The 17,273-nt window shown below is 39.5% G+C and overlaps 1 protein-coding gene across 4 annotated transcripts in view; it reads right to left on the reverse strand.

Moving 5' to 3' along the window:
- Positions 1-4,217: 4,217 nt before the first annotated feature.
- The window catches only part of ABCG2 (ATP binding cassette subfamily G member 2 (Junior blood group)), a 159,465-nt gene continuing 146,409 nt past the window's right edge, over positions 4,218-17,273 (reverse strand). For all 4 annotated transcript variants that reach the window (XM_032332840.1, XM_032332842.1, XM_032332841.1 and 1 more), the window contains 6 exons: positions 14,639-14,728; positions 13,364-13,488; positions 11,947-12,101; positions 7,249-7,338; positions 6,314-6,396; positions 4,218-4,431 (listed from right to left, as the gene is read on the reverse strand). In XM_032332840.1, coding sequence (XP_032188731.1) covers positions 4,284-4,431; positions 6,314-6,396; positions 7,249-7,338; positions 11,947-12,101; positions 13,364-13,488; positions 14,639-14,728 — 691 coding nt within the window. In that variant the 3' untranslated portion in view covers positions 4,218-4,283. The remainder of the gene's footprint in view (positions 4,432-6,313; positions 6,397-7,248; positions 7,339-11,946; positions 12,102-13,363; positions 13,489-14,638; positions 14,729-17,273) is intronic.

The raw sequence follows: 17,273 nt of genomic DNA on the forward strand, positions 1-17,273 counted from the left end.
GTGATAGTGAGGAGGGTACTGATGGTCTCCTGCATTGTCTTGGTGACAAAGAGCTCTCACAACTATTCCGCTCAGCTTGACACACATTCCTACGGATGTAGTAGACATTATTTGAATTAATCTGAAATCCTAATTCTGTATTTACCAAGGAAGCTTTTGATCTCAATTTCACACCTGAGAGAAGAATGTCACAAGTAAACAGCTGTTATAACATTTTACTGTTTAAATTAATGAATCAGTCCTCTGGCTTATCAATCCCCTTCTGAGGATGGCCAGTGTGAATCAATTCCTCGGAGCATAACACTACTACTTACATGCACTGGGGGAAAAAAAAGCCCAATTCCTAAACATGCAAAACAGGCCCTCCCACAGACTCTGTGAGGCCTGATCTCAACTGGTGGCTAGATCTCTTAAGGGAGAGCCAAGTACTAAGAAGCGATATATTTGTCCTATTATGCAGAAACAGAGTCTCAATATAATACCTTGAAAAATATCTTAGCAAAATTACCAGAAAATTTCTTAGAAATCTGGTTCATCAACACTTTTAAGTATGGTTTCACATGACGCAGGAGTGACAACTCTTCACACCAAGGCTCTTCGCAAATATGGCCTGTGGCCTGATCTGGCTCACACTGCCCATATTGGATAGCCTCAAGCTAAGAATAGTTTTTACATTTTTCAAGAACGACTTTCACATTTTTAAGAGGTCATTTTAAAAGAAATAATAGACAAAGACTACAAAATATTGGATCCCTTCACAGATAAAACCTGTCACCCCTCGTCTATAGGAAGAGAGCATGCTGCTTGGTCCTACCCCAACGAAATGTAAAAAGAAAATACTCAAAGCTAACCAGGAGAACAGGTCAAAGGCCAACCTTTCAAACAGAAAGGTTTCAAACAGAAAGAAGGCAGCCCTCCTCGATCTTAGCAACTTTGAGTATAGATCTGCATAAATAAGATTCCAATTATTTTGGTAACAATTCAAATGAAAGAAATTACAGTATTATACCAAAGCACATAGTTGAAGTTGAAAAAAGCAAGCTGGATAGCTGCTCTTCTTGAAGCTAGTTGGAAAACGGACAATTCAATATAAACAACCATGTAATTTAAAATGCTAAAGCTAATAATCATTTTACAGCTGCCAGAGGAATTCAGAGAATGTAAGGATGTATGAAAAAAAAAACATAAAATGAAAAATAAATAGCAAGAATTACTTAATCTTTATGATTTCTATCCAAGGTAGGTAAAGCAATAGTACCACCATAAACACAGAACTGATCAAACCAGGACACTAAAAACAAGGACATATAAAATTGTGTAACTTTGAAAATATTTATTGATTGCATATTCATTGTATCATATTGGTGGGCCTATAAAATTATTTTACTCAAACTTTATTTTCAAAAATAACTTTTGGAATGCACCGCATGAAGCTTGTTTGGATTATCTGTGTATACACAAGCAATGGGTTGTACAGCAAAGTATACTTCTTGCCATGGATGCCGGCCAAAAGTGTGAATGTTGCAATGACTTAGAAGTACTCACAAGCCAATGGCTTTCTAATAATTCTACTGCTACGCCCAAAGGAAAATTCCTTAGACACAGCAGAGCAAGAGGTATCATAAAACACTGTACAATTCTTCCCTGAAATGCAAGATAAGACACAAAGTACAGAATTTCTACAAAGACCTCCAGTAGGACTCATACTCCAAGACACTGATCCTCACATATTTCTGGGACAGTCATAAAGTTCTTGTGTATTATCATGACCATGAAGAATGGCTTCCAAGATGGAGAAACAGATGAGCAGGTACGCGGCGTCTTCAACAACTCACTTTAGGCCACTATGAGAGCAATGGAAGGAGTCTAAGTAGTAGCTAACACTTTTCATTTATTCCTGAGGTTTCTTTTATTTTAAACCAAATTAATTCATCCTCTCCATTATAGATGAGTTCTTCTGACATCCAAGAAAATAAAAACAAAATTCAAAATATAGACATAGTCTGAAGTAAGTATCTTTAAATGAATATGTCCTGCCTTATAGGACTTACATTTACTTTTACTTTAAAAAAATCTTCCTTAACTTAAAAATGGTGAAGATGGCAAATTTCATGTTATGTGTTTCTTATCATAGTAATTAAAAACAATTATGTAGGGTGCCTGGGTGGCTCAGTGGATTAAGCCTCTGCCTTCGGCTCAGGTCTTGATCTCAGGGTCCCGGGATCAAGTCCCGCATCGGGCTGTCTGCTCAGCAGGGAGCCTGCTTCCCTCTCTCTCTCTGCCTGCCTCTCTGCCTACTTGTGATCTCTCTCTGTCAAATAAATAAATAAATAAATAAAATCTTTAAAAAAAAATTATGTAGAAAAGTATATTGTAATAGAAACAGATGAGCATAATAGGATGCATTTTTAAATTCTTTTTAAAAAGAGGTACCAATATATTTGGCTGTTTTGTTTCTTCTTCAAGTGTATTTTGTTCATAAAATACAAATATATATTATTCTCTGTAAAATGAGGGAAGAGTGTTTACAGAGAAGTCTGAGAAGTCAGGGTTCTATACCAAGAACAGGAAAAACTGATTAACCCTCACGGTCACATAATAAAAGAGTGTGTTATCATATGTTACAAGATGACACATCAATCAAATGTCATTTTTAAAAAGTTTCTTAGAAATATGCTATGTCCCTAGACTGACATAGCGCCAATATAGCAGGGCTCCCACTAACACTGACTGATACTCGAAGATGAGCAGTCATGACGAGTCTGCACCGGTGATCCTCAGGCTCACTTAATTCCTAGGGATACTGACTAGTGTTGACTTTTTATAAAAGGGGGGTTAGTTGCAATGTGATCTCCTGAAACAGATCCTGGAATAAAGCATGTTAGTGTGAAAGTGGTGAAGTCTGAATAAAGAGCGTGGTTTAAATAGTAACAACATATAATGTTAATTTCTTTCTTCTGATACGTGCCGTGGTCTATAAATGTTACCATTAAGGAAAGCTGGGCAAAGGGCCCATGGGAACTCTTCCATACTATCTTTGTAACTTTTCTCTAAATCTAAGATCATTCCAAAATTAACATTTCCCTAAAGGGGGGACTTAAAATAAGGATGTAACTGTGCACACAGGGCCACGAAACTCAGCTGTCACGATGTGTGATAACAGCAACAGAGAGGAGTATGCCAGCGTCATTTCAGAAACAGCCCAGAGAGAAGGAAGTGGTGATGGGGACAGGGTGCGAGGGGGGCTTTCGTGGGCCCATCGTGTTCTGTTTCTGCCCCTAGGTTCTGTAGTTGCACCTGCGTGTTCCTTTTACGATAATTCACTGGACTCGACCTTTCCTTACATTACCCTGCCATTAAAAAAGTGAAGAAATTCTTCCCCGGTACCGATAAAGGTTAGAATGAAGGGAGAATCTGGGACTAGGAGATGTCTATGTGGGAATGCAGACATCTGCATGGGGGCGGTTATGACAGGGTATTCTAAATTCAAGTTTTCGGAGCCGGGAAGGATCTTGGTGGCCCCCAGGTCCTGGCGCAGACCATTCTATCTGGAGCAGCCCCAGAAGCGCTGACGCAGCCAGGCGCACAGGGTGCCACTGTGACACGCACGCAGGTCACAGACCCCTGACCTGCCCCAGCACGGCTGCGAACCGCAGGCCCTCCACACCTGGTCCAGAGGCTAGCCGAGCCCCCTGTTGTGTTCTGATTCCACAACAGAGCCATCGCAGTAAGTTCTCGTTCTCATAACCTTCAAAGGCTCAGCAAAGCTGCTTCTCTCATAACAGCTGTTTTTACCCCATCAATCACACCGGGTTTTTCCAACACTGTGTAGACTTCATACTTCCACCGCTGCATCTCTGTGTTTGTTGTTACTGTTTACTAAGTAACGGCAGATCCTAGATTTGAACAGTGGCGGAGCTGGAGGGCAACGAACCTCTACTTGTTTTAAAGATGAGGAAATTGGTGTCACAGATGTTCAGAAGCTGTCACTAGTTCCTAGAATTCAATTCTTTATTAGGTCGTCAAATTAACCTAGATGCTTCCCCCGTGGTTACTGTGTGATTAGATGAACTGATATGCAGTTCCTCACAGCGCTAGTTTATGACCTGGGTTCTTTTGTGTATAACTCAGTTCATAGTGGTGTCTGTGGTTGTCTGTGCTGAAAATAATTCTTGCTGAACGGTACAATGCCAAAGGAAAAAGCAGAAACACGTTTGAAAACTTAAAATGTCAAGATGCTCCCTTTTTAATGTGTGGATCAATCATGTAAATTAAAGGAGAATTTAGGAATATTTTTTAAGAAATAACAATTTTAGGTAGGCAATTGTAAGGAAGATAACAATCATACATGCCAAGGCTACATGATTCTTCCACAGGCCCCATGGGGAGATATCGATGCCCTGGTTGAGCAAAAATTCTTCGCCTGTACATCTGAAATTCAAAAGAAAAAGAATATGACTTCATTCTTAGCATTTGCCAAATTCTACTCAATTAAATTCACTCCTCCCGAGATGCCTATGTGGCTCAGTGGGTTAAGTCTCTGCCTTTGGATCAGGTCATGATCTCAGGGTCCTGGGATAGAGCCCCACATTGGGCTCTCTGCTCAGCAGGGAGCCTGCTTCCCTCTCTCTCTTCCTGCCTCTCTGCCTACTTGTGATATCTCTCTCTCTCTGTCAAATAAATAAATAAAATCTTTAACCAAAATTAATTATTAATTAATTATTTCACTCCTCCCATAGGTTTCCAAGGGTCAAATAACTATGCCTTTATATATAGTAGGTAACAGACAATGAGTGCTTACAAATCTGCTAGATACTATGTTGAGCAACCCACATGTAACAGTTTAGTTAATCCCTAAAACAACCCAGTGGGGGTTCAGATATACCTGTAAAAGATGAAGTGGCTAAGGTTTAAGGAACTTAGGTCCAAGGCCACAGACTCACACTGTGAACCAAGTTGCTAATCTCTGCAAATTCATTTGTTTCCAGATCTACGATGCTGCTCTCTTTGAAGGGCAGAAACATTAATCAAGTAATTTACCCTCACTCCTGATGGGGTAAACCTCAGTTTTAACAGAAGGCATCAACAGATAACAGATGACATTATTACCAAGACAGTCAAAGGTCTTTCTAGAACTCATCACCCACAAATCAGCCATGCAAACGAACACAAGCTAAGAATTTTGCAACTGGGTAGAGAGGTGAGCAAGGGCTTCCTGGCACCGTTGCAGTTCCATCCACTCTTGCAGCAGGACTGGAATGAGCCCAGCAGATGCCTGGCTGCAAGCTGTCACCAGCAGGCCCCTTAATGAGGGGTAAGCCTCGGTGGCAGCTGGAGCAGAACAGGGTGGGGTAGCCCTGGCACCATTTAGAAAAGCACCTGGCTTTTCTAAAACACCTGGTACAGCCTTAATTATTCCTTGTTACCCCATTTTTGTGCAACTCTTGAAATCTGGCAGTTCAAAAAAAAAATTGGTATGCCCAGACAAAAGACAGAGAGTGGGCAGGATAAAAAAGCTGCTCTTTGCAGAGGTTTTCTAGAAATACTTCAAACTAGCAATGTGTCCTGTTACTAAGAATTATTTCATGAAGGTCCATAAGATTCTGGATACCAGCATCCTCTTTTCTTTCATTAGTTAATGTATCAAAGTCAAACCGTTAACAACAATCATGGATAAGAAAAGTGTTACTCAGTTTTTAAAACATCCTCTTGATTTTATGGAAATCTGCATTTCTGTTTTATTGACACTATGCAATAAATGCAAATTCTTTCTCATGACTGAAATGTGTTTCCTTCTTTAGAGGCACATGCTTTAATAAGAGTATTCCAAGTCAGTTTAAAAGAAAAAAAGATAGCTGTGCAGACTTCAATTTCTTCATGCCTCCTATTTAGGTGCAGGAAGAAGGGGCAGGTGCCTCGAGTGTGCCAGGGAAATGTTCTGCTCCTGGCCTCGGGTTGGGCTTCCAAGAAGGTGTAAGTTCATGAATCTGTACACTTGCCATAATGCATAAATTCCAATATCCTAAGGCTTTGCAAAAATATCAAAGCAGCTCATTTCAAACTCAGGTGTTCTGAAAATAAAAGCTAAAACCCACAATTCAAAACAGCATTTTAAAAAGGCCCCAAATGAACAACTCATCAGAAACATTTCCCCAACTTAACTATAACTTGGACTGTAGTAGAACATCAAGGAGACGTGCACTGTGCACAGGTCTGCGGTAGAAGGACCCTCAGCAGCCACATGGTCCAGTGGCCTTTCTACATGACACCCCAAGAGTAAGCAAATCCATTCTGACACTGAGTACAAACTTACATTGCATAGCTACAGGTATCATTCCCTGTTACGTTGACTCCTGGGCAGAAGTTTTGTCCCAAAAATTCATTATGCTGCAAAGCCTATAACACAGGGGGGATGAGACAAGGTAAATGGTTTTAAATTTCAAAAAGTCTCAGAGAATGATCATGTCCTCCTAGTTTAATCTTTACTGCTATTCCTAAAAACAAACCAAGCTTCACATTCATGGTCTTGGTCACATCAGAACAGTCAAAATTCTTTTCCCTGGCAACTAACTGGGTGGCCTATGTCGGGCTTTTGGCTTCTAAAACAAAGGCTTTAAAAAGTATTTGGCAAAGAGGGGAGACCTGTGGCTATCCTACCCATAGCTCCTTCCTCCTCCTAATTTTATAATCCCAAAAACAGTGGGATTAAAATCATAAAACGGTAGTCCATGACTGTTGTTAATTTACAGCATCTATTTAAGAACGTTTTATATTGTCCCTGTTTATTTTCATCAAAACCAGTGCTAATTCTTTGGAGTCAGAAACCCAATCGTACTATACTAAGACACAGTTTTCTGTGGACTTGATGAGCTTTTTCTAAAGCCAATAGAGTAGCTGTATTATATGCTCTTTTTCTTCTAATTTCAATATAAAATATATATTCTAGCCCCCCCCCTTCTCTATTTTCGTGTGGAACTGAAATGCAACGACAGTTTTTCATATCCATTAGTCAATCTTTCTCCTTTCTGTGGAGTTCTCTTCCACCCCTCAGCACCCTCGCACAGCAGCGTGACTGGGGAAACCTCAGGGGATGATGGAGGTGAAACTCTTCTTCATCGCTCGGAAAATGAAACCCCTGGGAGACTTTCACAGTTCATGGCTGGGGTAATGACGTTGGCAGGCTTTATTCTGGTTGTTCCTAGCTTGGGAACAATGAAGCAGTCACAAGGACAGATGAGGAAAACTTACCGCATAGCCATATCGAGGAATACTGAAGTACTGAAGCCAGGAGAGCCAAGGCGCAACGGTTCTGAGATTTACCAACAGCCCCGAAAATATCTACGGAAAGCACATGCCAAGAATCAGACCTGGTGAAAGGATTTCATGGCGAATTACAGAGAATAATTTCTGAGTCCCCTACAACCTTCACAAACATTTCTTCTAAGACTTCCCTTTGCTTACGTATGCCCCGCTAGAGCTGAGGCTATTTGTGGTTCTAAAGGAATGACAACATATCTCTAATCCCTACGTCATCTAATTGGAAGACCCTTCATCGTCAAGGCTTTTACTGTTGGTGACTGCCCACGATGAAAGATCAATAAAGTACTGACTGTCCCAGCGATACCATCACTCTATGCTCACACCAAGAAACTTACCAGAGCAGATCCTGAACATCTCCTGCCCCTCTCTACTTCCCTAACACAGTAAGATCTATTATTTACAAGGGCTTGCATTCTATCTCCACGTGACTATAAAAATAATCTGGCGTTCGGGATGCATGCTTAAAATAACCCAAAGCCTGGAACTGATACACAGAATAACACGGAGAAGGACAGCCTAACATATGGTGAATACCTTCATTTAAAGCTACCAAAAAGCCGTCTTACGGTGAAGGACCGAGGCCAGCAACAGATGGCTACATGAGAGAAGGTTTATATTTAACTTTTAACTGGCAGTAGATATGCTGGGATAGACCTAACAATGACAATGTTGGAGTGACTACGTATTCCTGAACTTGACTTAACCAGGTGCTTAATAGAGGAGACACTGCATCTCTGAGGAAAATGTGGTGTTATGACTGGTTTTAAAGGATCTATATACAAACTTCTAAATAACAATAAGATGAAGCATCTAATACATTATCTAGAACATTTTTATAAATTGATGACACATTATTTATTGGATAACATGATAGAAAACATATGGGAAAGTTTATCACTTTCTCAATAACGATTAGATTGGTAGATGTCAAACTCAGAAATGGAAGACTTAAACTTTGGCAAAAATTTGTGCTAATTATGCTCCTTTTAAGGACATCTCTCCTCCTCTAGCAGAAAAAAACACATGTATTAAGTAAACAGGCTAACGTTCCTGTTCACTTGATGTTAAGGGGCAAGGTGGTAACTAGCTGATTCGCTTACTGATTCGTCTATGTACAGGGAAAATTAAGGGACACGTAAGGTTAGGCTTCAGTAACCATTTAAAAAAAGGTAGGCAGAAATATATTGGTATAAGAGAATGTCAGGAACCCAGAAGGGAGGAGACACAGTACTCTGTGGACTTTGGAACTTTTCAGTGTTTTTATTTTTTTTTTTTAAGATTTTATTTATTTGATAGGAAGAGAGAGATCACAAGTAGGCAGAGAGGCAGGCAGAGAGAGAAGGTGAGGCAGGCTCCCTGCTGAGCAGAGAGCCCGATATGGGGCTCGATCCCAGGACCCTGAGATCATGACCTGAGCCGAAGGCAGAGGCTTAACCCACTGAGCCACCCAGGCGCCCCTTCTCAGTGTTTTTAAAACACCCCTTTTCAAAATACAGGAGGGTCCCAAGATAGGCTACCCACACTGCAAACTGTTCCACTTCTCATGGAGCTTAGCTACTCCCTTGGAGGGGAGTATATCCAGCCAAACCATTAAACCACTGCTTAAATAAGTCAATGGTTCTCTAACACGAGCAGAGAAGTTGGGCAATCAACCTGATGCTTTTATGAGGGAATCTTACAATCAAAATTTTTCTGGGTTTTGTGGGTTTTTTTTTTTTAGAAGTTTCTGTTTAAATTCCAATTAGTTAACATACAGTGTACTATCAGTTTCATGTGCCCAATTTAATGATCCAACACCTCCATACAATACCTGGTGCTCGTCACAAGTGCCCTCCTTTATTCCCATCACCTCTGTAACCCAACCCCCTAACCACTTCAGTCTGCTCTCTATAGTTAAGTCTGTTTCTTGGTTCGCCTCATTTTTCCCCCTAAGATCGTTTGTTTTGTTTCTTTAGTTCCACATATGAGTGAAATCTTGTGGTATCTCTGACTTGTTTCACTTCGCAAAATGCTCTCTAGCTCCATCTACATCATTGCAAATAGCAAGATTTCATTCTTTTGATGGCTGAGTAATATTCTATTCTGTCTATCCATCTTCACATCTTTTTATCCATTCAATAGTCAGTTGACATTTGAGCGCTTTCCATAATTGGGCTATTGTTGATAATGTGTTTACAAATATAGGGGTGCATGTATCCCTTCAAACCAGTATTTCTCCCCCCTCTGGGTAAATACCTAATAGTGCAGTTACTGGATGGTTATGGATCTTGGTGCAGATGTAAGTGGGATCAATACCCTGATTTTTCTTTCTGCCGCTTCATTATTGGTGTATAGAAATGCAATAGGTTTCTGTACATTGACTTTGTATCCTGTGAATTCATGTTCTAGTTCTAGCAATTTTTGGTGGTCTTTTGAGTTTACTATAGAGTATCATGTCTACAAACAGTAAAAGTTTTACTTCTTTACTGATTAGGTACCTTTCATTTCTTTTTGGTGTCTGATTGCTGAGGATAGGACTTGTAGTACTATGTTAAATAACACTGTTGAGTGAGGACATCCATGTCTTGTTCCTGACCATGGAGAAAAAGCTCTGTTTTTCCCCACTGAGAACAATACTGGCTGTGGGTTTATTGTATATGGCCTTTCTTATGTTGAGATATGTTCCCTCTATCCCTACTTTGTTGATGCTTTTTATTAAAAAGGGATACTGTGCTTTGTCAAATACTTTTTCTGCATCAACCGAGAGAAGCATATAGTTCTTATCCTCGCCTTTATTAATGTGGTGAATCATGCAGACTGATTGGCAAATACTGAACTACACTTGCAGCCCAGGAGTAAATCCCATGGGACTGTGATGAATGATTCTTTTAATGTACTGTTAGATTCAATTTGCGAGTCTTATACTAAACATTTTCCATCCTTGTTCATCAGAAATATTGGCCTGTAGTTCTCTTTTTCAGTGGAGTCTTTTTTTTTGGGGGGGGGGGGAATAAGGGTGATGCTGGCCTCATAGAATGAGTTTGGAACTTTTCCTTCCATTTCCATATTTTGGGATAGTTTGAGAAGAATAGGTATTAACTATTCTTTAAATGTTTGGTAGAATTCCCCTGGAAAATCCTCTGGCCCTGGACTCTAGTTTGTTGGGAGATTTTTGATGACTGAATCAATTTCATTGCTGGTTATCAGTCTGTTCAGGTTTTCTATTTCTTCCTCTTTCAGTTTTGGTAGGTTATAGGTTTCTAGGAATTTGTCCATTTCTTCCAGGTTGTTCAATTTGTTAGCGTATAGTTTTTCGTAATATTCCCGTAGAATTCTTTGTATTTCTGTAGTGGTGTTATTTCTCCTCTATCATTTGTGATTTTATTTATTTGGATCCTTTCTCTTTTCTTTTTGATGAGTCTAGCTATACATATATCGATTTTACTAATTTTTTTCAAAGAACCAGCTCCTGATTTCACTGATCTGTTCTATTGGGCTTTTTTTTAGTTTCTGTATCATTTATTTCTGCTCCAATCTTTAATATTCCTTCTTTCTGCTTGCTTTAGGCTTCATTTGTTGTACTTTTTATACCTCCTTTAGGTATAAGGTTAGATTGTTTATTTGAGATTTTTTCTTCCTTCTTGACGTAGGCCTATATTGCTATATACTTCACTATATATATGTCTTGGGACTGCTTTTGCTGCATCCCAAAGGTTTTGGACCATTGTGTTTTCATTTTCATTTGTTTCTATGTATTTTTTTAATTTTTTGATTTCCTGATTGACCCATTGATTATTTAGTAGAATGTTGTTTAACCTCCATGTATTTGTAGTCTTTCCAAATTTTTTCTGGTGGTTGGCTTCAAGTTTCATAGTGTTGTGGTCAGAAATATGTAGGGTATGATCTCATATGGTATGATCTCAACCTTTTTGTACTTATTGAGGACTGATTTATAACCTAGTATGTGATCTATTCTGGAGAATGTCCCATGTGCACTTGAAAAGAATGTGCATTCTGTTGCTTTAGGATGAAATGTTCTGATTATATCTGTTAAGTCCATCTGGTCAGTATGTCATTCAAAGCCATTGTTTCCTTGTTGATTATCTGCTTAGATGGATCTGTCCACTGCTATAAGTAGGGTGTTAAAGTCCCCTACTATTATTATATTATTATCAATAAGTTCCTTTATGTCTGTTATTGTTTTATATATTTGAATGCTCCCATATTGGGGGCATAAAGATTTACAATTGTTAGATTTTCTTGTTGAACTGTCCCCTTTATCATGATACAGTGTCCTCTTTCATCTCCTGTTACAGTCTTTGGTTTTAAAGTCCAGTTTGGTTTTTGAAGTTTCAGTTTATCAAGGTTTCACTATATGTCACCCAAGAAGCATCTTTTAAGAACTCATGTGTAACAAAATGTTAACTAAAGTTATAGCAATTATATTAGAACAGTAGCCAAAAAGGCTCGGTAATGCCAAGAAAAATCTGTATCTTCTCTAATATAAGCTATCCCTCAATACATGGTCTCCTTAAAGCACAGGATCCCATTTACAGAATCCTCAAAGCAGGTTTAGGTAACAGGCAAATCTGTGGGAAGGAACAAGGGGAAATAACTAATTCTCAGAGAAGCACAGTTCCTACTCACCATCATAAACACAAAGGAGATGGTCATGAGAAGTGTCGCTATGGATACCACACTCTGGCCTGCTGCTATGGCCAGTGCCATAGAACTGGCCGAATAAGCCACCATCATAAGGGTGAACATCATGACGAAGAAGGCCTCCACAACTGGTTTCAAGCCTTGGTTGGAAAGGAAAGAAGGTGTTGAATCCACCTGCCAAAGTAACTATGTATTTGGGATTGCTTCCTATGCAAAGCACTATAATATTTGGAGAAACTAATACCAAAATGAAGAATATTCATCCTCTATTCAACAACCTTGGGTCACCAATTTCATTACCAGTCCCCCCCTCCATATTACTGTATAAAGTTATCATAGTTTCTTTTTTATACTTGTTGCATAAGCACATTTCCGTGTAACATCTCTGCTCCTCCTTTATTTATAATTATTAACAATTTCTGAGTATTTGAGATGGAGAGCTCCAGGCAACACAACAGGCCCCAATTCTATTGCCTTTTTTTCCTAAGAACAAAACTTGTCAAGAGCATATTTTTTTTTTACTCAAACATCACCACATGTCTGTTTGCTATCACTGCATTGAGTAAAGAAACTGGGAAGATTAGGTGACCTCCCAGTGGTTTCAATATCTGGGGGAATGTCTCCACATTCCAAGTTCCCCAAGACAAAGCACCATATTAATTCTGGGATTGAGGGTGGGGTTAAATAAATTTCCTAAAACTACTTTATAAATGATAACGGACTAATACCATGGATCATACAATCTGAAGGTTTTGGAACAGCTGTCAAAATTCTGAGGATCTAGGTTCTATGCCTAATTCTTCATGACACACCTCTTATTTATAAAATGGAAGTTTAAACTCAATCAGTTGGTTTTTTTCTGTAGTGCTTTACTTATATATATTTTTTAAATAAAAGATTATTTCTGATGTGTGTTTTTGCCTCAGTGAAAATATAAGGACATTATGATACAATGAGCCTAATACACAAATGAATCTAACTACACCTATCGAACAAGTATTTGTATTAAACCAGGAAGCCCTGAAAGTCACTGTCTTTCACTATCTTTACTTGTAAACACACAGACACATATAATAATAAAAATACAAATACACAGTAAGTATCCCAGCTCCTCTATCATAGTCTCAAATAGTTTTGTGAATTCTTTCCATGTTGATAAATGACACACAGCATCTTTCAGTAAAATTGAGTTTTATAAGTAGTTTTAAAAGTTAGTTTAGGTCAAGTCTTGATAAAAAATGTCCTCAGGGAACAGTTATTTCAGAGTATGCATGTGGATAGATGTCTCCTTATCTCACTGGCTTGGTTTAGAGTTTGAGAACCAAAATGAAGCTGGTAAAAAGAAATTGGCTTGCCCTCATATTGAAGAGTAAAGACACAAACCTTTTGTCATACTGCTTACCTAACAAGAAGTATATTATACAAGTAAATATAATACTTGGTAACATCCTCATGGGTAGTAAATCAGATAACAGCTTTCCAAAGAAATAAGACGACACTCTGTAGTATCCACTGATATACTCATGTCTAAAAAAGAAAAATTCATCCTACATTAGTTAAGGAAGGCAGAAACCAGATTGGGCTGCTCGCTTATCTGCAGACTTCCGCCACCACCACGGGTCAAATGACTACAGCTTCTCACATCCCTGAGGTGAACCTCCATCCTGTCAGCATCAGGCACCATCTTGGGTGTGAGCCTCACCTGTGTGGTCACCCCCACACGAGTCTGTGCAATACCCCTCTTCTCATTATAGAACTCCCTCTGGATGCCATCCATTCCGCTCCCTGAGCGCCCACTCCCAGTGAGCAGATCTGCATCTCCTTCCTCTCTTCCAACACTGGCTCTCCTTGAAGAATAGCACTCCAGTAGCTGAGCTCAGTTATGGTACAGGCTTTACTTTCTTTCCACTTCTGATTATGAAGGTGGCGGCTCTGCTATCCTCCAAGCTTCCTAAAGCAGCCCTGGATCACTTACTCAACTCTCATGACAAAAAGAAAATGGCACTTCTTCCTTCAACAATCACACCTTTCAACCACACATCCCTGTCAAATCCTGCTTCCTTCCCTCTCCAGTTTTAGATCCCTTCCTCTTCCTGGCATCTTCCTCCGGTAATTCCAAACTCCTCCACCAATATCATTCTTTCCCTCTAGAATGATTCCTTTCTTCAGTATGGGAATATGGGCAAATCTTGTCCAACTTTGAAAAACACAAGAAACAAAAGAGCCCTTTATTTTAAGGCTCTGCCCTTTGGCTCCTTCCATTTCCCTTCCATTGAGGGCTAAGTTAGGTCCACATTCTTTGTCAGCTTGACCTCCACATCTTATATTTACTGCTCAGCCTACTACTTTCTCTCTACCAAGCCCCTCTGACTTTGCCTGTGTGAGCCATCATGACTTCTCATCTGTTTAAAAACAAAAAATCCTTTTTTACCCCTTTATCGCTTGCTTTTTCTGCAGCATTTGGATTTGCTGGCTCTGCCTTAATCTTGAACTCCTTTTCCCCTTAGTATCAAGCCCTACATGCTCAATGATTGTCCTCACAACCTCTGGCTGCTTTTTCTCAATTAACGTGGGCAATCCCCAGGAACCAAGCTGTGGCCCAACACTGGATATGACCAGTTTGACCAACAGCCCCTGATACCGGAGAGTCCCCTTCCTGGAACAGAGACCTACTCACATAAAGAGTTTCTTCTCAACCACAAAGAGCTCCACAGCTGACACACTGCTGAAACATTGGTTGGTCGTCAGGAAGAAGAGCACCCCTGACCTGCAATGAAAGAAAAGTGGGGGGCGGGGGGAAGCAGTGCAGTCAGTGAAACATTCTTAGGTCAATTTTCTAATTGCAAAATGCTCTCCTCAAAGGATACCTCATAACATTAAATAGAAACTGTTCTGGTTAAAACAGGGAAGTATGCGCGCCATCAGCCTTCTCCCCCCCATCTCTGGGTATCTACAGTGGTACCCCTCAGAGCCCACAAAGCACAGTCTGGAAGTCTTTGTCCTGGGCTGCCATGGATTAAACTTGTTTCTCCCCCACATTCCTACGTTAAAGCCCGGACCTTCAACGTGATGATATTTAGAGACAGTGTATTTGGGAGGTAATTAGATTTAGATGAGGTCATGAGGGTAGGGCCTCACAATGGGATTAGCGCCCTTAAAAGACAAGGGAGAGACATCAGAGTGCACTCTCTCTGCCGTGTGAGGACACAGCAAAAAGGTAGCCACCTGTGAGCCAGGAAGATAGCTCTCATTGGAATCTGACCATGGATCTCTAGATCCTGATCTCTAGAAGTATAAGAAATTGTTGTTTAGACAATTGTTTGAGCCACACAGCCTATGGTTCTTTGTGATGGCAGTCTGTGCTGATGAATATGTAGGTCATAAAAATATTATCATCTTGAATTTTAACTAACAAATCAACAAGTATCAGGCCCCTGGGTTGCTCAGTGGATTAAGCCTCTGCCTTCAGCTCAGGTCATGGTCTCAGGGCCCTGGGATTGAGCCCCGCATCAGGCTCTGCTCAGCAGGGAGGCTGCTTCCCTCTCTCTCTCTGCCTGCCTCTCTGCCTACTTGTGATCTCTGACTGTCAAATAAATAAATAAAAGCTTTAAAAAGAAAAAAAAAGAAAGAAAACAAAATGATGTTTATAAAGGAAAAATCTGTGTACCTGTAGGAAAAGGAAGACTACTAGTGCTTCTTTCTCAGTAAAATAATTAAGGCTTTAAAAGGAAAGTCACAGTTAATCTACACTTTGCTACACAAACGCATGTTATGAAAGCATGCCAACATTCCAAAAACTGGTGTTGGGCTTCCCTTTATAACCAAACCATTTCATTGACATTGAGGACATGAGTTGACACTAAAAGAGCTAAAGTGACCCATCATTTAAATGACACAAGAATACAAGAGAACACTTTTAAAAATATATAAACCCGGGGCGCCTGGGTGGCTCAGTGGGTTAAGCCACTCCCTTCGGCTCGGGTCATGATCTCAGGGTCCTGGGATCGAGTCCTGCATCGGGCTTTCTGCTCGGCAGGGAGCCTGCTTCCCTCTCTCTCTCTGCCTGCCTCTCTGTCTACTGTGATCTCTGTCTGTCAAATAAATAAATAAAATCTTAAAAAAAGAATAAATAAATAAAAATAAAAATATATAAACCCAAGTGTACAGCCTCTCAAAAAAAAAAAGCTCATAGACACTTAGTAATCATTTTTAACACCAAAAAAGAAAGAAAGAACTGAGAGAACAGAATGTTTTATTTTTATTTATTTATTTATCTTTGAGAACAGACTGTTTTATAAGTAAATGTTTATACAATAATTAATGAACAGAAAATAGCCAGAACTGGTACACAGGAGGCTATGTAACTTTTTCCACACAAGTAAGTCTACTAGCAAAGTAAAAGCTAATTTCAGAAACAAGGAACATGCAGAAAGAAAGAAAGAAAGATGGGACACGCAACAATTTAGCTCAATTTGTTAAGCCTTATATCCATAACACTGTTATGTTCATCATGATTTTGAACTAGGAGATACTGCTATTACTTCTAAATCATATGGTTCGTTTTATAGTAAATAGTTTTTATTGCTAAATAATGCAAGGTATTCAAATTCTTTTCACACTGGTAATCCATGACTGTAATATCTACTTATTGATCCAAATATTTTTTAAAATATCTTTTCTGTTTATATTAATTTGCTTAGTAACCACCACAAGCCTGTAAGGTAAATATTAGGCCACAGAAGCTCATATACTATTAAACCCAGCTTGTTAGTTAGAGAGGGGCGCCTGGGTGGCTCAGTGGGTTAAGGCCTCTGACTTTGGCTCAGGTCATGGTTCCAGGGTCCTGGGATCAAGCCCCACATCGGGTTCCCTGCTCAGTGGGGAGTCTGCTTCCCTTCCTCCCTCTCTGCCTACTTGTGATTTCTGTCAAATAAATAAATAAAATCTTTAAAAAAAAAAAAAAGAAAGAAAGAAAAGGAGCCAAGAGCATGTCTTTGGGATAATTCAATCCCAAAGAGAACCAAACCACTGGCCTCCTAAGCAATTTCAAATGACAAAAAAGTGGCAGCAAGTTTATGTCAAAAATACAAATTAAAATAAATCCAAAGAACTATTTCTCCAGAAAACATTTGAAGAAACTGCTAAACCTCTTCTTTATTTCTCTGGATTCTTCTACCAAGAATTCTAATGGTTAGATACCCAATTCCTCTTTAAAATTCCAGTTGAGGACAGGTTTTTCAATACTTTTCCAAATACTTCCCACTGCACAACACAAAAGGTCCATGGGCAATAGATCCTGTGACCTATATTCT

This window comes from Mustela erminea, chromosome 2, assembly GCF_009829155.1.
Source record: "Mustela erminea isolate mMusErm1 chromosome 2, mMusErm1.Pri, whole genome shotgun sequence".
NCBI classification, from domain to species: Eukaryota; Metazoa; Chordata; class Mammalia; order Carnivora; family Mustelidae; genus Mustela; species Mustela erminea.